We start from the raw sequence: 22,957 nt of genomic DNA, 5'->3' as shown, positions 1-22,957 counted from the left end.
GGAGACGAGCAGAAGCGAGTGGAACTTGTGTTGGCCACTCGCTCGGCGAGAAAAGAGTGAAAATCCGGCTTAGCGGCGAAAACACTGGAGACGCTTGTGTCCTCAGTTTGGGGACAGCTGACGGGTTAACACTATTAAGACTGCAGAGAACACAGGACTGAATGTGCATCTGTGCTCCCAAACAGTGGGATTGAACGGCGCTTTCGAGGCACTCGCTCAGACTCAGATAAACAGACAGACGGACCGCCGAGAAGCAAAGGGACGACTCAGGAACACAGATACTTTTTGTTTAGTTGGGGTTTTTTTGATGGTTTTATGTGTTTGGGAGCTGGGAGATTTTATCTGATGAAAGCAGATCATCACAGTATGCTACAGTTATATTCAACTAATAGTTTCGGGGTCGTCTGAATAGTCTGAAACCCGGAACGACATCAGTTTTCTCGTAACGCATTCAGACGCTTTTCACATGTGAGCAAACTGGATTGATTTCTTTTGAAAACATGGTGGAAACGGCCATGAGAAACTTGAAAAATTACAAGAAATTAGGAAAAGGTGGCAAGAAAATGATCTGAGCGTGAAGTTAATAATATAAAAAAATAGAAAAAAATGTTCAGAAAACTATAATTATAATTAATATATTTTTTTTATAATTTATTCATTATTTTATCTAAACATTTTTTGTTTGATTTTTTTCCCTCAGTTTAACACTTTTCTTTAAAATTTAAATTAATTATTACATTTTCTAAATGTCAGGTAATTTTCTTGTAACTCTTTTTTTTTTAATCAAGTCATTTTGCATTTTAGTTGCACGTATAGTAATAAGCCTTATTTAATCATATTTGAGTCTTGTGCATCTTCAACCTCCGTTAAAGACAGCTTCTATGTGAATCTCTGCAAACAATAATATAAATAAATAACAAACAATAACGGGAACCCCCGCTGATGCTGCGGTGGCGAGCTGCTGTACGGCCATGAAAAAAGCCATTAGAGCACTTAAGCATTAATTAAATCTGTATCATCATTACTCAGTGTAATTGAAGGTGAGACAACCTATCAATTGTAAAAGATCACACTGTCATTAAGGTTAATAAGCTGTTTTATAAACTATCGCCATTAACATCAGATACATCTATTATAATGATAAATGACATATTGATAAAATAGGCGGTAAAACTGGCATCTTCCTCAAAAATGGTGGCGTGGACGAGGCGAGACAAATGAGAGACGAGTGAATCTTATGGAGATGAATGCTTGATTCTCCAAAAATAACTGCAAATGAGACTTTCTGAGGTGGGACCCAAAAAAACAAACAGAAATGACAACTACATCTGGAACTCCTTCAACAGTGTTTTCAATTAGCCGCCGGGACGTTTTGCCAACTATTGTCACATCTGCATCTTTTCTCTCAATCAATTATGAAACACTGTAATTTATTCATGGGATACTCAGGCTCCAGTTGTGTGAATGCATGAAGGAAGGACAGGGAAAAAATAAAAAAATAAAAAGCTTTCAGCAGCATCTTTAAAGAAGACATCTGTTTAAATCACAAGACGTGGAGAGTAGAGTCACACAGACACCGTTCAGACACATTTTTACCAAATTTAAGGCAAATTTGAAAGACCTCACATTCTCTGAAATCACCAGCAATACTCTTTATATAATAGCTTTTAAAGTATATATTAAATTTAAAAAAAAATAATGAATTCAGCACTGAATCAGCACTGGTGGTGCAAAAAAAAAGGGGAGGCATGTCAAATTATATTTTAAGCACAAGGAAGGGACTTGTGTTTTTTATTTTGGCTTAGAGGAGGGGCATACATGTTTTGCATTTATTTTAATGCTTATTTTTAAAGAAAATATTTTGGCGATTTTTTTTCTCTTTAATTTTTTAAATTTCATTTATTTTTGGTGATTTTTTTTAAAAGATGATTTTATTTTCTTTAAATTTTGTGACAATTAATTTTTTTTTTTAGATTTTTTTTTCAAAAATATCCTGACAACCAGAGACTAAAAACAGAAATTATTGTTGGATTTTCATATTTCTGACGGACATCACTTCTTAAAAATAAAGTATTGTGAAACCAAATTTCACAATTTTTCCAATTGCTATTGCTATTTACTAACTCTATTACTTTGAGGTTTTTCATGACCATAACCCTGACAGAGATTGTTTTCAGTAAATACAAGCAGAGCTGCTGATGCGATTTAAACAGCTGCAAAATGTCAGAAAGGTCCAGTTTTTAATTTATTCTCCTTACAAGAAAATAATTTGGTCTTTTTATTCATTTTCTCAAGTATAAAAAAACCAAACTACCAATCACACATGCTGAGATGTAACGAGTCTCTCAGAGGCTTTTTCTTCTCAGCCGAGGTCACTTAACACAGAATTAATCAGTGTCAAACAGGAATTAAAACGTCTTTAAATAGCTGTTGAGCCTACAGTTTAGGATGAAAGAGCCCGGGCCATTTGCATGCTTAAGCTCATTAGCATAATTAAGCTCATGTTAAAAAAAAATGGTAAGGGCCTGGCGTGGAAGGAGTTAACGAGGTGGAGCCAGTAATTGGACGAGGAGTGACCCTTTCACAGCCGCTGACGGGGACGCGGCTAATTCACTTAAATGGTCACTGGAGGTCAATTCAAATGGATACAATTAGCATCTTGCAGTGCCTGACTGTAACACGAAAAACGCAGATGATAAACAAATGATAATGAATAAAATAAAACACACGAAACATCTGTCATTTCCAGTTACATGACAGTTAATCCTCTTTTAAGGATGCAAATATTATAGAAACATTTTGGAAAATGTTTTTAAATTACTACTCAAGCGTGTAAAAGATGCATTCAGCAACTTTGGGTAAAAAAAATGCCCCAAAAGACGCTTTAGACCTGGAGGTGAGAAAAATAATCAGCTGAGAGATGCAGGGTCATTGATCCGCAGTGTGATTGTGAAAAGATGACATCAATATTTATGTTTGTGTGCTGATTGTGTGTACTTATACCAAATGTACCTCTAATAGCAAAGTGTTTAAAGATCCACATATTTTCACGTTTATTTACCGGAAAACCAGAACATGAACTAATAAAGCTGCTTTCATGCAGTCTTACAGCATGTTTGGGCTTTCTTCTCTGAATTATCTCCAGTAACAATAACAGCAACAATAATCTATGATTTTTTAAAGACAAATTCACCGTTAAGAGAGCGAGTATTATCAACGTACGTTGTTTACTTGAGTGCAGTCTAACATGAACAGCATCGCTGGGTCTCTTGAAAAATGCTATATAAATCCAAGCTATTATCATTATTATCATCATCATTATTATCATTATTTATAGTAGTAGTATTTATTTATTTATTTATTTATTAGGAGGAAGTTTTTTATTTTGCCATATTTTATATGTATTCTTATTTATATTTAATATTTATTTTAATGCTTATTTTTAAAGATTTTTAAATTATTTTATTTTATTTTTGGGAGTTGGGGTTTCTTTAAGAAAAAGAATTGAATATCTTTTTTTAAAAAAAAATTGATTTATTTTGTGATTTTTTTTTTTTAATCAAGCCTTCCAAGCCCGTGGATCCCAAAGGCACGCTTCCATTAAAATTCACTTACTACAGAGGTCAGCCATGTCTGACGGAAATTTTGCAACATTTTCATTATCATTATTATTATTATTATCAGCCACCAGCTTTAGAGGAGCAACAGGACGACAGCAGAGAGAGAGGAGCACAGAGGAGGAGGCGGAGGAGGAGGAGGAGGAGGTGTGTGACAAAACTGAGGCCTGAAAACCAATGAATAGAGCCACATTAGTGACACTTCACCGCTCTATTCACAATGGAGGAAAGAGGCTCGGCGGGGAGACATTCAGGATGTTTTCTTTCCAAAACAGATAAAAAAAAATATTCATAATGAGCCTGCGTGACGGCGATGTGCCGACGAAATCTGATTTTTTTTTTACAAGCAAATAAAAGAAGAAAAAGAGAATTATAGAGACTCATTCAAAGCGAGAGGATTAAAGAAACTTCAGAAGTGTCATGTTGTACATTCAGCATGAGAATTACAATCTGAGGTCCACATGTTTACATGTTTATTCATAACGCACGTCTGTTATCAAACATTTTAGAGCGCATCAGATTACATGGAGCTTCATGCGAGGGCCCTTCACTACATATTAGCCGCCACCGTCACACCGTTACATTTATGTATACAAAATACGAGCGGGCTAATTGAATATTCACTGTGAACATATTCCCTGCATAACATGACTCCCCGCTTCCATCTTTTTAAAAATTCAAATGGATGGGAGGAGGAGGAGGAGGAGGAGGGCATTAGAATACATTACTGCATGTATGTGTGATCCCCCCTCCTCCTCCTCTATATGTCTGTCAGGAGGTGAGCCGAAGAGGAGGAGGAGGAGGAGGAGGAGGAGGAGGAGGAGGGCAAAGTGCACGCGACAGAGCCGGCCTCGGCAAAGCTGACGTTAACAATAATGTAATTTAATTAAAGCCAAGATCCCAGCGGTCCTCGCCAAACGACGGGGCTTTGATTTTAATAGGTGATGAAGAAAAGGCTCGGCGCACGGCGACACCGCCACCGCTCCAACCAGTCTGAGGGGTTCTGGGAAAAAAGGCACCGGCAGGACATCAGTTTAGATCGTATCAGGCGGAGAGGACGGGGGAGGGAGGGGGTGGAGGAGAGAGGGTGCAGGTACCAGCCCGGCCACCCAAATACAACAACACCGATCAGCAAAGAGAGGAAGAGGGGAGACCTCCAGCACGGGGGGGGGGGGCCCAAAAAACAACACGAGGACAACAACACCAGAATCACAAAACACTTTTTTTGTTAGCCGAGTGAAATAAGCTCTGTTCAAAGTGGATTTCACCGCACGACGAGATTTAAAGAGACGAGAAAAACAAGAGCTAATCCAAAACTGATCAGAGGAAATCTTCACATGCACATAAATGACATTAAATCTGGAGGAATATTAAAATTTCAAACAAACAGCTTGTTTTTTTTTCTTACCTCATTTTTTTGGGTGACATGTTGCTGAGGACCTGATTTGTTCTGATATTCTTTTGTTGTTGCTATAAATCAATCTCTAATAACAAGAACTTTTAAAACAACAACATAAAACCCCAAAAATGATCTTTTTTGTCATACTGTCTCTTTGTAACGCTTTGAGATGTGAGCAATTTTTTTCAACAATTATGGGAGGAAGGCAATAAACAACTTAAGAATAAATGACCCAAAAATTAACAAGAAATTAGTAAAAGGAAAGAAAGCATAACGTGAAAACTGGCAAAAAAAAAGAAAAAAATAATGAAATTGCTTGAAAAAAAGTCTTAAAAAATAACAGTTCCGTAACATAATTTTAAAAAACAAACATGTGAATTTATTAAATATATAATTCATCATTTTTTTGTGGCTTTTTAAAAATATTTTTCTCAATCTACTTATTTCTTGCAATATCCAAAACATTTCTTGCCAAATCGCTCACTGCATTTTCTCCCATGTTTTTTTTTTTTTAATATAGCAAACAAATCTGCTCAGGGTTCAAAGGTTTAAATACTTGTGTGAAATGTCCAAATGCAGCACAAAAAGTGGTGCGACTCTGGAAATCAACCGAGGGAGACACTAATATTCAGTGATGCTACGAACAAACAAAGACCTTAAAACAATCAATAAGCAAACAAATAACCAATATGCAAATGCAGTTAAAAAAAGAATAGAATTATGCAAAAACAATGAACAACAGGATAAAAAACGTGCTATGATGTAAATGCTTCGTAAAAAAAGCATTTATACTCAATTAAATCAAGATAAAATAAGGCGTTTAAACAGCCATAATAGTGGCATAGAGAGCATCCAATGGCCTCATAAATACTTTTAACCCTTTGAAACCTGAGCATATTAGTTTTTTTTTCTTACAGCACTTTTTCTGTTTTTTGTGTTATTTTTCTTTTTTTTTTACTTCTTTGTTTTGGCTCTTTTCAGGTAATTTTCTTGCACATTTTTCTTAATATTTTGTAAACTAATTTACTATTTTTTGGACCATGTCTTGTCAAGTTTCTTACTGCCTCGTCCACATGTTTTTTAAAAGAAATCAAGTCAATTTGCAACTGTTTAAACAAGTTAACTTTTTGTTTATAAGAATTCAGCATATTAAAAGTTGGAAAATCTCTGATTAACAAATACACTTTTAATGAGCCTCTAAACTCTAGCTGCTTTTTAAATTTCAAACCCAATCAAGTGTCAGCAATACATTATGTGAATTAGTATGCATTTTGATGTAAAACTGATTTAGATGGTCATTACAGGGTAATTTTTTTTTAGCAAAGACAGTAATTCTGACAATTCTGGAGAAAACTAAAAGGGATTTGGTCCTGATCTCTCACTTCTCATTTTTCTATTATTTCTCTGTTTTGTTCCACATTAGGTTCCTTTTCACTTTTCTCCTCCAACCAGCCACCACCAACAACAATTAGCTTCCTTTTTTCCTGCTCCAAGAAACACACACACACACACACACACACACACGGAGTGGGTCTCCTCATTGGTAATCCTGTTACCAGCCAGGTCCCAGCCTGGACTTGCCGTGCGGGGGCATGGATGGATGAGAAAGAGGAGGGGGGGTGGGGGGGATTAACATGGCGGTCATTATCAAATTTACAACCAGTCATACAGACATCTGCCCTACTTTTCCTCGGTTAATGTAAAAAGAACTAATCTGGTTAAGAGAGCACGGGCGCGGCTCATAAATCGGCGGCTCTCTCCGCCGTAGTTAAAGCTGTCACTTCTCTTGTGGGGGGAGCGGCGGCTGAATGGAGCTGTCAGCTGGCTACTTGTTAGGGCTAACAAGGCCGTCCACTGATAGGACTAATGAGGCCCAGGGCTCGCCGCTACCCGCACAGCCCGCCGCCACCAACGCTGCTGCTGCTGCTGCATTATGTGCATTATGTGCTCGCTCCAAGGTGCACGCAAGAACACGAATCAATCGAGATTATTATGGGCAGACGGGAGAAAAAACAAACGCAAACCCTCTGAACAAGTCGTGAAGTGTCATAAAAAAAAGAAGAGAATCTCACATGAAACACAGCAACATAAAGCAGACCAAACTGCATGTGTTAAGAAATTTACGCCTGATGTTTGAGTTTTCGTTTATCAGAAAAAGGCGAGATAATGTCACCGTACTGGCAGAGAGTTTGCCATGAGCAAGTGAAATAATGTGCACTACATTAGGTTAGGTAAAATATTTGCAATGCACTTCATCTGACAAACAAACTGCAGAAAAATCTGCAATTCACGACCACCAACACGGCTTCACCTGCTGCATTATACGCATTATGTACTTCCTCCAAGGTGCGCGGAAGAACACAAATCAATTGACATTATTATAGACAAATGGAAAAAAAACTGAATGCACATCAACACATCATCTCACTTGAAATGCATCAATATAAAGCGGATCACTGCACTGCATGTAGTACCAAGAAAATTACACCTGACATTACAGTTTTTATATTTATTAGCAAGAGGGGCATCATGTTACCTTACTGGCGCTGTGCACTATATTAAAAAATTAGTTATGATGCACTTTATCTTAAAAACAAACGGCTTAATACTGCTTTCGCCAACGCTAAATACCTTGATAAGCAATGAAATATGCCACAAAAAAATCATGAAAGTTGATTTGTTTCATGCGAGGGAGATAGTTAGAACTGGATATTTACTAGTTTTTCATATTGTTTTAGCAAGTATGAAATGTTGGTTTCATTTTTGGTTGTTTTCAATGAAAGAGAAATCTTTTTATTTCATGTATTTATATTGAAGCTGTCTGCAGATGCCTGAATAGGATTGTGGAGAATATTCATGTTTCTAAATACCTGCAATTTTAAAGTACTTAACTCTGCTGATGCTGTCATGCTTCTTGTGTTTGTTTTAATTTACCTTTTATGCTCCAAACGTGGTGCTCTGCGGCAACCTGTTGGCAGGGAGGGGCACAAAAAGCAGATGTTTGTTTACAGACATTGCTGCTTTTCCTGCAGGCATTGTGCCCCCCAAAATGGATATTTTACGTGATCTTTTCAATAACTAAATGTTTCTGTGTCTAAACCTGACCATGCGTGCAAATATAATAACGTGCAAAAGTAACATAGGGCTGGGTGATATGGAGAAAATCAAATATTGTGATATTTTTGGCCAAATACCTCGATATTGACATGGCAACAACATTACAGGGTTAACTATGATGCTTTCACAAAATATTTACACAACAGGATTTTTGTAGCTCACTAACCTCTATAACAGTTTGGTAAATTTAATCACTGAACTGTAATTCAGCCTTAAAACCAGGAAAAAACAGCACTTAATAATATTACATTATCCAAAATCTGAGACATTATCCAGTCTAATATCACAATATTCATATAATATTAGTATATTGCCCGTGCTAATTTAAATATGTGTTGTTTGCAGAAATTTACATTAATTTTCGGGCAACTGGGCTGCTAAAGAATGAAGAGCCCCTGCAGGATTTTAAAACGGTGGTCAGCTATTAACCCTTCTGTCTCGAGTAAAAACCCACACAGAAAAAAAACACACTAAATAAATTCCTCCCCTTCAGCACGGAGAGATAAATGTGACGATGATGTTTGGGGGTTAAATGTCAAGCATGAGTAACGTCTGATTGTTATTTTCTGTCTTTGTGTTTTCAGAGTGAACTGCAGCCTCGTTCGATGAAGCCTCATCTCTTCTCCCAACGCTTCATTATTTGCGACGCTCTGGTTTAATTCCAATTACCCCTGTTAATTAGGAAATCTCATGCTCTCTGATCTGGGGCTTCGTTTCAACTTAATGTCATTTGCCAGGTTGTTTACTTCCCATTAAAGCCTTTTATTGTGAAATTAAGTGTTACATTTGTTTCTACGAGGTATTTATCTGTGATGGTAAACATCCTGACTGATGTCAACGTGCAGAAGTCCCCCCCCGCATGCATTCAGCCTGTGTTTATACTGCATTAGTGCTGCTGTCAACTCTTTCTTTAGGCATATATTAATACCACATTAGCATATTGTCTTATCAGACGTTTAGGTACCAAATTATTCCTTTCAACGGCTGTGGAGAGAGCAAAACGTGGGCCTTCTGCAACACCGAAAACCTTCAAGGATGTGTCATCCTTTGGCTCTTCTCAGGCATTTATTTTAACACTGAACAATACAGTTTGACGGCTTTTATTAGTTTCAAGAAAGATGTTCTCACCATATTCAGTGTGGCATTGTAATGCGACAAGACAAAAGCAACAAATGGGGAAAGCGTGAAAGGATGAGTATGTGTGCATCTGTTTACGTTTTTTTGCTTTTTTTCTCCCTCTTTAACAATACAGAGCAAATGTTTGCTCCGCTTTACATGCAGAGATCAAGCGACAAAAGATGCAAAGGAAAGAAGCTGTGAGATACATCCTTTATGTATACGACTGAATCAACAGTCTGCTGAATGAATCTCTCTGCCGAGCTCGGAGAGAAAAAAACAATCCACTCTCACTCCATTCTTTAAGACTCGGAGGCCGTCGCAGCTGTTTGACCTCTTGTATTATCTAAATAGGTCATTGTGTATCTCACAGGCCGCCTGATTTCCTGCGAGGCAAACATTTCCTCTCTTGGATCGTTTCCATGTTACCAGCCTGCCCAGTAGTACATACTGATACACCAGTGCAACCAGTATGGCAGCCGGTTTACTGCTGATCCTATGGCATGGCTGCAGTCCAGTATTTAAATCTGTATTTAAATCTGACTCAGTGGCGTAGTGAGTTGGGTTTATCTAGTCTGCTGCTGGTGATATTAATCATCCAGTATGTTTGTGCAGTATGTCGACATGTCAGTGATACTCTGTTCTTTAAGCGGCTGACATGCTGCCTTCCTAAAACCCCTACATCGAGAATTTCCATGTTTTTTGTTATTTTTTTGACAGAATATATATATTTTCTCAATTGTAGAATAATGAGACAGACTTGTGCGTAGTCTACAATGCTTTCAGCGTATTAATTCTTATAAAATGGGATGGGTTGAAAATCATTGTTTCATTCTATCAAGATGACACCATGTTTTATCTCAGACATTATCTTAGTGCTCAACCCATTCCACCTTTTGCAGCTGCAGCTGTGATGTTTTTTGTTATTTGTGCAGCAGCCGTAAAATCTGCACGATTGTTTTTGAATTCACTATTTTATTGTTATTATTTTATTTTTACTTCACTTTGCTTTGTTACTTTCGCTTGCAGTTCAAAGTGTTTTGCTCCTGTTGCTGTGTGCATGTAGACGCTGTAACATCTGGCTTTCACACTAAGAGCTACTGAAATTTAGATCTGAAAGACAAATAATAATAACAATGAAAACACAAATGTTAATTGAAATGGTTGCTGTTTTAGCAGCTGACTGAATGCATTTTAGGAAGGGTTTCAAACTGTCTGTCTGATAAGTATTACAGGTAAAATAAAGGAGAAAACCATAAAAGCGAATACTTTTTGGTAATATATAACAAATCTCAGGCCAGTGCAATGAATAGATAGAATAAGGTAGGAAATCTGAAATTGGGCCACAATTTATAAATATGGTAGACAGTAGAAGTGACACAATATTTAAAACACGATTATTGTGGCCAAAATTATTTACAATATTGATAACATGATGATATCTATGGAAAATCTGAAATATTAAATAAATAAATAAATATAGTGCTATCAGTCAAATTCATAGCTATCGTTGTTTATTGTCAGTTTTGGCACTTTTCTGGTCAATGAAAACACTAAAAACAGAAGTGTACAGAGGGAAAGAGAGACAAAGCAAGAATATAAAGAAATGGAAAAGACTGAAGATGTGCTGGAAAGTTACAAGATATTATCTCATGTGTATCATTAAGATGATATCAATATTTAATTATTTCTCCTGGGAAAATTGGATTGGCTTCTTTCAAAAACATGTGAAGAAGGCAATGAGCAACTTAAGAAAAAATGACCCAGAAAATAGCAACAAATTAGTAAAAAGTCCAAGAAAATTACCTAAAAAAAAGCACAAAAAAGGGAAAGCAAAACAAAAAACAAGGAAGTTACATATATAATATGCTTTAAAATTATAAAAATTCTGCAAAAATATTTTTAAGACTATAATTTTTATAAATATATAGCTGCAAATATATAGTTGCAAATCGCACCAATTTGCTCATGATTCAAAGGTTTAAATATTTGTGAAGGGCGTCTGAATGCAGCACGAAAAAACTTAAGTCAGTCTAGGTGTCAAAGGGTTAAACATCACAGTTATCGCCAATACTGGTAGATCCTAAAACCCTTGCAGGCGTAAATGTACGGTACGCGTGTTTAAAATCAGTGGTAATGCTCCTAAAACACTACATTTCCCACAATCCTCTTCAGTTCCTCTTGCAATCAAAGCTTTCCTTTCTGGAAATGTTAAACATATTGGAAATTATTTTTCCCCTCTCAGCCGTTCACTCCTCGACCATCTGCCATTGAGAGAAACTCTGAGAGAAACTTGAGCTCCATTTGCGCTGGAAGAACATTTCCGACAAAATGTGACCCGGTGGCTCGCAATGTAAAAATGTAGTGTAGAGGCCAGAGAGAGAGGCTGCCAATGCTCTCAGACGCGGTCGTGTTTGTTTACAGTAATTACACTCATGTCTCAAAATGAATGTGGTAATTACTGATGACTTACTGATGTTAAAATGCTACATGTAGCACCTTCATGCCAGTCAAATATTGAACCCGAAAAGCAAATATCTTCGTCCAGTTTCCACTCTAATGTTTCACTTGGCTCTATTTCCATGCAAACAATCCCTCCGCAGCACCCCTCAGCATCCTAACTGAGTCCTGAGAAAGCGGCAGGTGCTCCGCTGAGCTGCTGAGGAAGGGGAAATAAACCATGTATTGCTGTGACCTCCGAGGACAGCTCTGCCGAGCCGTGCCGAGCCGTGCCAGGCTACGCCAGGCAAGCAGACTGTCACCTCTACCCTCGGTGGCCCTCGGCTTCTGCCAGCCTTGTCCTTTTTTTTTCTTTTTCTTTTTCTTACACCTCCCTTTTACATCAGTCCTTTTCTCCGTCTCCTCCCTCCATCTGACGGGACTCTTCCAGAGCGGGTCCGTGGAGTCCCTCTGCTCACAGTCACTTAATTAAACGCTCCCACAGCACCGTCTACGACGTGACCGACGGCTGTTAAATTAAGACGCTGTCACAGCCGGGGCACCGAGCGCTGGCAGCGTGAAGGAAAGATGAACCAGCTGAGGAATGAGAGGCGGAGGAAGATGCAGAGAGGAGCTGCTGCGACTGTAGTTTACTGCCTCACGAGTTCTGCATCTGTGTGGTTTCTAAAAGCCTCAAGAAAAGTGGCTTGAAATGGTAACGATGCACATATATCAAAGCTGAGTGTGTCATGAAGTACCTACAAAACCTGAGCATAAATTTATTTATCTTTTTATTTATTTATTCATTTTTTTATTTATCTAACCTATATTTAATCATATTGGTCCTATTGAGATCAAAAATATCTTGTTCAGGGGAGACATGGCTGAGACAGTCAGCAGTGAAAACACAAAGTTGTGGACAGAGACACAGAGGGAGACGAAACACAATTCACACGCACTAAAATTTGCATTAAAAGATACTTATCTAAAAGTCAAAAGAAAACTTTCTGGGGGTCAGTTGTACAACCTGGCAGGCTAAAAACATCGACATCCTGTAGAATCTACTTCTAAGTCTTTCATTTTAGATTTAAAAACATTTAAAAACACCAGCTCCTTGAGTCTCAAGTCATTCTGCAACAAATCCCAGGCTGAGGGTGCTGAAAACCCAAAAGCCATTTTCCCAATATCTGTCTGAGTGTTTGGGACCGAGAGCGTAAAGAGGTCCTGAGAACACCATGAGTACTGTCCGGTACTTTTCTGCATGATGAAATTGTGGGAGCAGACCAAGAACTGCCTTATATATGAAGGTGTACCAGTGTAAGAGCCCACAGGACGCCACAGCAGGCCAGCCTACCCGAGAGAACAGCTGTGAGTTTGCTCCACGACGACAGCCGTGGAGCAGAGCAGAGTCGGCGTGGTGCGGCTCTATCTGTTCCTGCCCTCTGACGCCGGCTGCGTTTCTAAATCCAATCTGATGCTCTGCACTAAAATGAGAGAGATGTTGTTCGAAGCAACATAGCGTTCAGTTTCTCCCCGGACAGAAACCAAAGCACGCTCTGACACTCCCAGAGTGCACTGCTCTGAATAACCGAACATTAATAACCGAATACATTCCAACAGCGAATTTACCAACGGTCCAGTTTGTGCCAGAGTGCGCCGAGTGTTTCCCATTGGCCACATACTCACTAATGTCGATGTGTGTAACGTTGCTAAAAGCCAGCAAACATACACAAACACTACGTGCTGCACGAATAACGTTAAGTTAGTTAAAGACTTGCCAGAATGACATCGCCACGCCCGGTAACGTTTCGTCTACAGTATTGAAGGGAGCGTTGAGGGATTTCAGTTTGGCAAGTTTTACTGAGAACAACTGACAGCTGACTGTCACATTACGTGATATAGATCGGGGATAACTGCGCCCAAATCAACCCAGCTTCAGGAAACTGTAGAATAACTAAAATTACAATATTTTAAATTTGGATTAAGGCTAATGTCTAATAACTGATGCATTTTATTATGCATGCAAGATTGTAAATTATATATTAATAAAGTTTTGGGTGATCTAGATTCCCAGAGCATTTTTTGGGGGAAATCTCAACAGTCTTTCTCCTGAATCCAGTCTAGATTAGTTCCTACTTTGTCTAAAACAACCTCCAAAGAACAAGGTCATACTGTGCTCTCTAACATCTTATTTCCTTTAGTACTACTTATATAATAATTTTATTGTAATGGAACTACTTTGTTGGCTTTAATATTACAGTAAGGCTTATTATTAGTTTTCTGTTTTTCAATTAGTCTAAGAAATATCACAAAATAATGAAAAATCTGTATCAGGAGCTTCTGGGACCCGAAGTAATGTCGTCAGAGTGCTTGTTTTACCTAAACAACAGTCCAAAACCCAAAAGAATGCAATATACAGTAATATGTAAACAGCAAGTCCTCACAAACAGTGAGCGACTTTACAGATTTATCGAGTATAATGAGTGCGGCAGCTTTAAATCCTGCACTCTCTTCTACTGGTTGTTTATACAGCACAGTCCAGAGATTTACATTCTTTCTGCTCATGCACCCTCTTGTGAGTTTACGCAGGAGGATTATGTACATGCAAGTATGTCCTTGATAAATTTTCATTGGCCAGAGTTTAAAATACTGAGGAACTGTATGCAAAAGTTACCCCTGTGAGCAAAAACCTCAGGCTTCAAATTGTTTTCAATACTGTTTTCAACTGTTTTTTTCTACTTTGGCTGCAAAGTGATGTCCAAAAGTGATAGATTTTTTTTTTTTTTTTTTTTGCTCCAGGCACGCTACTGCAAGTGTTTACATTATGTAGTCTACACTGCTACATGGAGCTACATGCTAATGTCAGGGAAAGACGTAATCCTGGTTGCTGATATCGTAAATTTCTTTGAGATTTCGGATCATATTCCTGCTGAAACAAGCCTGGTTGTAGTTATATGCTTTTTTGATTTCTAATTGGATAAAATGTCCCTATATGCACTAATTCACCACCTACAAGTACACAGCTACATGTAGCTACTTGCTAACATCAGAGAAAAGTAAACTTGGCAGCAAATGTTGTAAATTTCTTCCTGACCACGATTCATAATCCTGCTGAAACATGTCAGAATGAGTTGAGAAATTTTTATTGGTGACTTTTAACAAGATAAAGTCCCACTATACATAATCATTACCCAGCTACAAATACAATTCTACATGTAGCTACATGCTAATATCAGGAAAACGTGAGCTTGGTGCCTGCTGATATTAAGTTCGCCCCAATTTGTAATCATATTTGGACATGACAGGTTATGTTTAGAAGCTTGTTTTGGTTATTTTTTGATGGGAGAAAGTACTGCTTTATACAGCCGTTCCCAGGCTACAAGTACACTGCTACATGTAGCTACGTGCTAATGTCAGAGAAATATGTAATCTTGGTTGCTGATGTTGTAAATTTCTTTAAGATTTCAAATCATATTTCTGTCATAACATGTCTGGTTGTGTTTAGAAGTATTTATCGTTGATTTTTAACAGTATAAAGTGCCACTCTATACAATTATTCCCCAGCTGTGAGTACACTACTACGTGTAGCTACATGCTTTTTACCTTTACAGTAACTCCCTGGCTGCAAAAATAATGCGAAAATTGCTGAGATACAGAAGAGCCAGCAACAGTGATCAATCAGAGCTAATTGGGCTTTTTTGGGAGGGGTTCTTCGACAGATGGGCGCTGAAACGGAGCGTCTCAGACAAAGGGGGTGTACAGGTGTTCCAGCATAGAAAGTATGAGGAAAATAGAGTGTTTTTGAACACTGAAACATGTTAAAGGTGGAACCAAAAAACAAGTATGAAGCTGAAAATTAGAATAGTGGGTCTATTTAATTTAAAATACTTGTTGTCACATGTGATAACTCAGACAAGAAAGGTGAGAGTGACAGAGAGCTGGAAGGATTTTCAGTTTGGTTTTATGTCTGCAGATGTTGTGCTTAAATTTGAGATATTGAGCAATATCCAGGATGCTTGTGGGAGGAGACACACTGCTTCTGTTCTTCTTCTGTGTTTTTAACCCCGAAGGACCAGCAGCTATCACCTCATTTATATTTTTAATCTAAAAACATTCAAGGAGAAAAAAAAAGTACTTTATAAACTCAACAACAAATATGCTTCAGCAATAGTATAAAGGGCCATCAGATAATACTATTAACGTCCACGCACAGCGGCATACTCAGCCCACACGTCTCCCTGGTGAGGAACAGATGAGAACAAGAGGAACAAATGGAAATCCAACTGGAAATCCACACACACACAACGCCTGCTCTCTGTTTCTGGCTGGTGTGTGTGTGAGTGTGTGTGTGTTTCTGTAGGCAGAGGGTTTAATGTATGGTGATGCATCATTGATTGCACACCTTGTTTTGACATTTTGTGGACAGCTGCTTTTAGAAAACAATAGTGTGAAGGTTGGAGGGGGGGGGGGATGAGGGGAAAAAAATTCTGCCAAAAAAAAAAAAAAAAAAATGAACACCGGTGCCTCTTCAAAAAGAGTGAGCGCCAGAATAAGGCCGACCTCCCTCCCTCCCTCTCTCTGCCTGCCACCTTCCTCTACCTGCTGTCCCCAGTCGATCCCCGGCAAAACTTGGCGGCAGATGTTGCTGTGCTAAGTTGGCTCTGAAGTGCCTCCCCGGCTCCCCGGTCTCACCGACAACACAGTCAAACCACATTAGATCTCTTTATTTGTGCCTGGGGCAAGTTCGGCACTGCAGCTGTGTCCACCCCCGCTCTACCTTTGGTGTTGAAGGCCCTCGGGCGCTAAATGTGAGACCACAAAAAAAATAAAAAAAAAAACTGTTTCACTCTCATTTTCTGTCTCTCTTCTGCATCTGCTGACAATCCAGCAGTCTGGCTCCGGGCGGCAGCACTGAGGGAGGGAGGGAAGCGGGGGGGTCAGGAAGGGAGACTGTCGAGGGAGGGAAGAGGGGTGAGGATGGAGGGAGGAGGAGGTGAGGAGGTGGCATGGACACCCGGGTCCCCGTGCTGAACAGATGTCTGCGACAACCTGCTTCCTTACACCTGTACGAGTCCTTGTAACCCCGCGGATGCAGCCCGCTGAAAAATTCATGACCCTGGAGGTTTCCTGTCCGCCATCAAAGACCGCGGCCCTCCCTCCCCCTTCTCCATTGCTCCCTCTCCTCTCCTCCCTCCCTCCCTCCGCTGCTCCTCTCCTCTCCCTTCTCCACGTCACCGCTGCCCGTTCTGCCATCTACGCCTAACCTCCCACCGGACAGTTCAGACTCCCCTCACTTTGATCAGCTTTATCCGTTCAGCCCGATATCACTCGCACGTCTCATCGAGGACCAGGCTGGAGGCCGACAACAGCTAAAGTTAACGACTCAACATCCGCTCGATAACGAGACAAGGAACAATAAAAACTTTGCATCTTAACCCTTTGATACATAAGCAAATTGAAAATTATCAGAGAAAAGCAAAAAAAAAGTATAAAAAAAGAAAAAAATACTGAAAATTTAAAAAACTACCTATATATTATTTTCTTTTAAAATCATTTTAAATGAAAATTAAAATAATATAAAATATCGTTTTTGCAAAAATATGTATTTTTAAATAATTTTCTAATAACCTCCTCCTGGTTGGTCATTGCCTTTTTCCCAGTGTGTTTTTTTTCCCTTAAGAAATCAAACCCTTAGGTTTTGTGGTTTTGTGGAATACATCTGATCACAGCACAAGAAAACTGATGTTAATCCAGGTTTCAAGGGGTTAAAATAAAAGTATATGGGCAAAATCTTAAGCTGAAGGTGCGACAGGCAGCGAGGAAAAAGGCAATAACTAAAACAGAGAGCTGGGACAGTCTGAATAAAGCCAACAGTGGGCTACTCATGTAAATCCAGTGTTTAAAAGTCCAGTAAAACTGGACTCAAGGAACAGTTGCAGGTAAAAACTAGTCAAATAAAAGTCTAATATCAGCTATATGATATCACCAGCACATGGAAACTGTTAGTGCCTTTCGGAGGCATGCACAAGAATCATTTTTACATGTGTCAGTAAAGGTGACACTGCATCATTAGACGGCTCTGATTTATTTTCCACTGGTTTAAAAATTCTTATCTTGGACAGTGAAACCAAAGATCTGCAGCGCTCACTTGGGTTTGGCAACTGATGCCGAGTTTCCATCCTAAATATCCAAGTCTTTGTTTGATGCTCTGCTACTTAAACCACACGCCATATTCACCAGAGTTATGCATGACCGCCATGGGTTTTATTTGGGGTAAAATGGTTCGTTCCTTTTCAGAATTTCCAGGTTCAGAGTCAGAAATTTCAAATGGAACGTCCCGTGAAACCGCACTTCCAACTCAGAGAAAGGGAGGAACAATCAGTCAGTGTGCAGCCGATTCACAGGAAGGTTTCGGTTCCCAAAGTATCTGTCGAGTGAGAGCCGACAGGTATTCATGCCGCTCTTCGGAAAAGGCAGCTGCGGACATGGAGGCAGCTGCCCCAGATAACGTTATCTTCTGCCTTCTGCTTAAAGTATTAAATTTACAGCACGCAGTAACTTAATACCATACAGTCTCTGGCTTTTGTTTGATATCTAGTTTTAGCAGATTTTATTTTGATCTGTTGTTAGCATTTTTAGCTAATTTACTCAACAATGTGAATGTCGATCTCTCATTGACGTCTCGCCAAAGTCTGTTCAAACTCTGCAACTCTAAAAAGAAAAGGGGGATAAATAATAGAATATTTGTTTTGAACAGCTTAATCTAATTTGACTGACATATTTCTAAGTCACTCACAGTCCTCTTCTGTCCAACTTCTCTTTTTGGACATGTTGCCACAGTGTTTGTATGCCCACAGTACAATTTAATGCTTTCTCATCAACAGCTATTGCTAACAATGGCCATTAATCTTTTTCTGACTTTTTGTACTTCGGAGGTAAACAGAGCGCAGTAAAAATCCTCATTTAATCATCAGAACGATACTTAATAATACCCTTTTTCTGACTGTGGATCCTCTTATATCTTTATAATTGGTATTTTTGTATAAAGTCTAAAAGTCAGTTTATTTGACTGTTGTTAAAATGAAACATTTTAATGACAAAAAATAAAAAAATAATCAAATCAAAGCAGTGTTATGGTACATTAATGTTTGCTTAAAAAGTCAGTCAAAATACAGTGGGATTAAATCATTTACATGTTTACCTCCGTTTATTTTGTTCACAGTGACGCTGGGAATATTGTGTTGAATTTCTGCCAGCGGGGGGTTTAAAAACATCATGACTCACTTAAAAATAAATGATGTGTGTTTTTACCAATATTCAGCCTCTATGCACTGCAGACTGTTAAGACTTCAAACACGCGCGGCCTCCTGTTTGATTCTCTCTCGTGTCCGCTGTGTACGTTCTCGATCAAAGACTTAAAGTGGAGTTTGGCGCAGCGATGGGCCTGTGAATGAAGCCAGCCAGCGTAGCCGCTGCCTCCGCTGGCAGCGTTTCTTCCATGTCCTTTTCCATCCTCAGTGCTTTGACACGACCCGTTTACTCACCAGCGAGCCGCGCTCTCTGTTTTCTACACTTCCAAACAGTTTGCTGCTCGGAGCAACTGAGGTGACCTCCTGTGTGGGGACATCTATCACGTCTTTCACTGTGGGAGCTGCAGCCACGATGTTTCCTCACTCTGCCTCTTTCTGCTCAGTCGGACGCATACCGGGCGAGGGAATTGTTGTCATTTCGACATGAAAACAGCAGCATTGCCAACAAGCGTACTGCTGAAAATATGCAAGTTTGGTCATCGAATGACACAACACAAACAGCATCGGCCCATTTGTTAACAATTTATCATGACAGTGAAACCAGCTCACATCATACTTGAGGCCTTTGGCCCTTAGAGAGAAGGCACGGCTGTTAAAGAAAACAAACGGTTTTGAGAGTGGTTTTGAGGTCGCTCTTTAGGCAACATTTCGGTATGTTATTCAGTTTCTACACTATCTGGTTGTGTAATGTTATATGAAAACCCAATGCCCAAGGACCAAGAGTTTTATGAGGAAAAGGTCACTATTTACATGAAGGCAGGTGCAAATTTGGATGCTTTACAGATGAACGTTCTGTAACAGTACTTAAAGCAGGAGGGCAATATTCAAGTACGTGCTGCTGCTGAAGAACGCCAGTAAACCAAAAGGCGACAAAAATCCCACTGAGCTATGCTAAACAGTAGACGTACTTCAAAACACACACATCAGAGGATTTTACCCCTAATTTCCACCAGATCTGTGGGCGGTCCGGCTCCGATCCGCCACAGCAGATAGAACAAATAGATTACACTCTAGTGTGTGTGTTTACTTCCACTGGCTCCACTGTGTAGTGAATCGACTCCGTCTCAGCTCCAGCAGTCTGGACCTTTGTGAATCAGATACGCAAGGCATTTATTTTTGCTGGATGCTGGAGCACTTCGCATCAATTCAACAGAATCAAGCACACAGCAGTCAGGAAGTCAGACAGCAACACAACAGTAAAATATGTGGTTAATTTTTTGTTGACGTCCGATTGGATTTCACATAACTACATCAACAAAACGTCACAATGAGCGAATCCAGACCTGGAGTCAACAGGTCAGAGGTTTTCAGAGGTCACTACCAAAAACATGGATAAGGACAAGCTAATGGAGGCGGAAAACCACAAAAAATGACCGTTTTATAAGCTCAACCACAGAAAGGAAATGCCGTGGAACACCATATTGGGAGTTACGGTAGTGAATGCAGTTGTTAATGTTATTATTTCTTCGTCTGTACTGATATAATGCACGTGATTCTGTAATTACGGCGGGAACTCTTCGGTCTCAAAAATTTCCGATATCCATATATTGACCAATATTGTTTTAAATGTATATAATTCTGAAAAAGATGTACGACAAAGATCTTTTGCCGTAAACTCTGATACAGTGAAAATGCTTGATTTTCAGCCTTTGTTCTGCAGCATAAAACACATTAGTAAACGCCACACTTGTGAATTTTGAAGCTTTTATGCTTCTTAAAAAAGGCGATTGCTAACAAGCGGCTTAATGAGACTTCGTCACGCCTCCACATCAGTCATTAAAAACCGAAAATGGACACTTCGTCAGCCATTATCCCTCACTTAATACACAGCAGGCTCAAACAACATGCTGAAATATAGTTATTAATAAAAAAGTTTGGATATATGCAAGAAGCATGTCTAAAAACTGATACATTACAACTAAATTTAGCTTCAATTATATCTTCACATAGTTTTACCTACATGATAGGTAAAAAAATATTGATATTGTTTATTTTCATGGTGCATCTTCTGGCACTTTGCTGTTGTGAAAGAGCTCTCTGACGCCCTGAGTAGCAGTTGGCAGGCTCACAGCTGGCACAGCAGCTCAGCTTTCTTTCCATGTTCTGCAGAGCAGCAAACGTTATTTCGCTTGAGACGCTTGCAGTCTGACGTCATTCTGTGAAGCTTTAAAAAACTGTTATGGTTCCTGTTCTCAGAGATCTGTGAAGATGATCAGAAGTGCCTGCCAAAGTGGAGGAAAACACACACGAGTCTGTGCTGCACAAAGGTTTGAAACGACAATATAAGAGGAGGGATGAAAATCTGTTTCTTGGCCTCAGATTTGGTCCAGAAATTAAATCTAAATGCTCCAACGTCACTCTGCACTCTTACGCAAACTGATTTTAATGTATATTATTCATGTTGAGACACAGCTCAGTGTCCACAGCAGATGGTGTGGTTTGTTACATTCACAGCTGCCTTAAAAAAGCTAACAACATATGAAAACATGTGGTTAACGGACTTGGTGGCGGTTTGTGAGCGGCGTGCTCTCCTAACCGCCTGTGTGGCGTCGTGTTTCAGTGCGTCGGTTTGCGGAGCAGATACGCTTCCTTTTCTCTAACGGAGGCTGAGAAGAGTCAAAGAGTTTGACCATATTAGGTCGTCCCCGTCATGCTTCTCACAGTGAGCTGCTGCAGCTGCAGCTAACAGTTAGGTAACAACAACACAATGCTCGATGGTGCCAGCAGCTTCCTCTGCTCAGAGCCATACACAGATTATGTGCCTCCGCAGCTGTAATTCAATTCCCCAATAAAATAAAGAGATCTTAACTGTAATTGTGGTGACTCAAAAGATTTGGAAGGATAAAAATACTTAAATTAATCCACACTGGGGACTTATAGAAGAGCAACATTAAGCAGTCTAAAAAAGAAGAAGAAGAAGCGCGTCCACACTGCTGACTGATGCAGGAAATTCTCTATTTATATCCCTGAATACAACAAACTGCACAGATGACCACTGATGAGACTTTGACTCACTCGCTTCAGGCTGCAGGTTTGTGCTGCTAAAAACACTCTGATGCTGATATACTGTATCCCACACACACACCCTACAGTAAAACACCCACGTACTCTCCACTGTTCCTGCAGTCTCCGTGCCTCTGTGTATCTGCACGGCTGGTATTTTAGGCCTCTCTGCAAATAAATTCTCCGCTGGGAACCAAAGTGTCAAGAGGTGGAAAACGATGAGGCTATTTTCAGTGACTTACCTTGTCTGCATCTGTGGGTCGCATGAGGGAAACTCGGTCGTACTGCCGCCGAAGCAGAGCCCACAGAGCGTCCAGACGACCCTGATAATACAGAAACATGACATAAAACTTTGAGTACTGAAGGCCATTTTTTGCCTTTGTAACAAAAAAATAAAAGTTAAACAGACCATTAATAACTTTTTAACAGCCTATAACATACTTGAATTATTTCATCGATAAAAAGAGGGTCCTTGCATAAACCTGAGCTGTCTATGCAACAGAAAGATGCAAAGACTAGCAAAATTGGTGCTACATGACAAAAGAAAACAAAAAAAAAGATGCTTTTGCTCAAGCCTAAAAAAACCTACAACTACCAGAATGCACTGCTTCACACCAGACCAATAAATGCTCCCGCTGGTGTGTGATGTAATGCTGACTCATCCGTTTGAAACAATGGCGGTAGGCTGGTAATAAAAGATCTCGTATAACAGCTAAACAGGGCGTTAAAAATGTTTCTGAAAATATTTTAGGAGAGAAATAGACAGTGAAGTAAAATAATCTTGATTTAAAGTGGATCAGCACTGTTTAGTTTTACTGTTTGATCTGATTTCTGTCTGGATTTGAGAGAAAAGGAAGGCCAGGTCCATCTTTTGATCCTGCTCTATACTCTTTGAGTCCGTGGTGGCTGCAAATGTGGCGGCAAATACAAAAATACGTAAATACGGCCTGTAATTC

General features: G+C 39.4%; 1 protein-coding gene across 1 annotated transcript in view; it reads right to left on the bottom strand.

Moving 5' to 3' along the window:
- Positions 1–22,957, bottom strand: part of antxr2a (ANTXR cell adhesion molecule 2a) — a 112,409-nt gene that overhangs the window by 33,304 nt on the left and 56,148 nt on the right. Inside the window, exon 16 of the mRNA XM_042487620.1 lies at positions 22,244–22,324. Within this exon, the coding sequence (XP_042343554.1) occupies positions 22,244–22,324 (81 nt within the window). The remainder of the gene's footprint in view (positions 1–22,243; positions 22,325–22,957) is intronic.

Source organism: Plectropomus leopardus, chromosome 6 (assembly GCF_008729295.1).
Source record: "Plectropomus leopardus isolate mb chromosome 6, YSFRI_Pleo_2.0, whole genome shotgun sequence".
Taxonomy (NCBI): domain Eukaryota; kingdom Metazoa; phylum Chordata; class Actinopteri; order Perciformes; family Serranidae; genus Plectropomus; species Plectropomus leopardus.
This window is presented reverse-complemented; position numbering and strand designations above follow the sequence as displayed.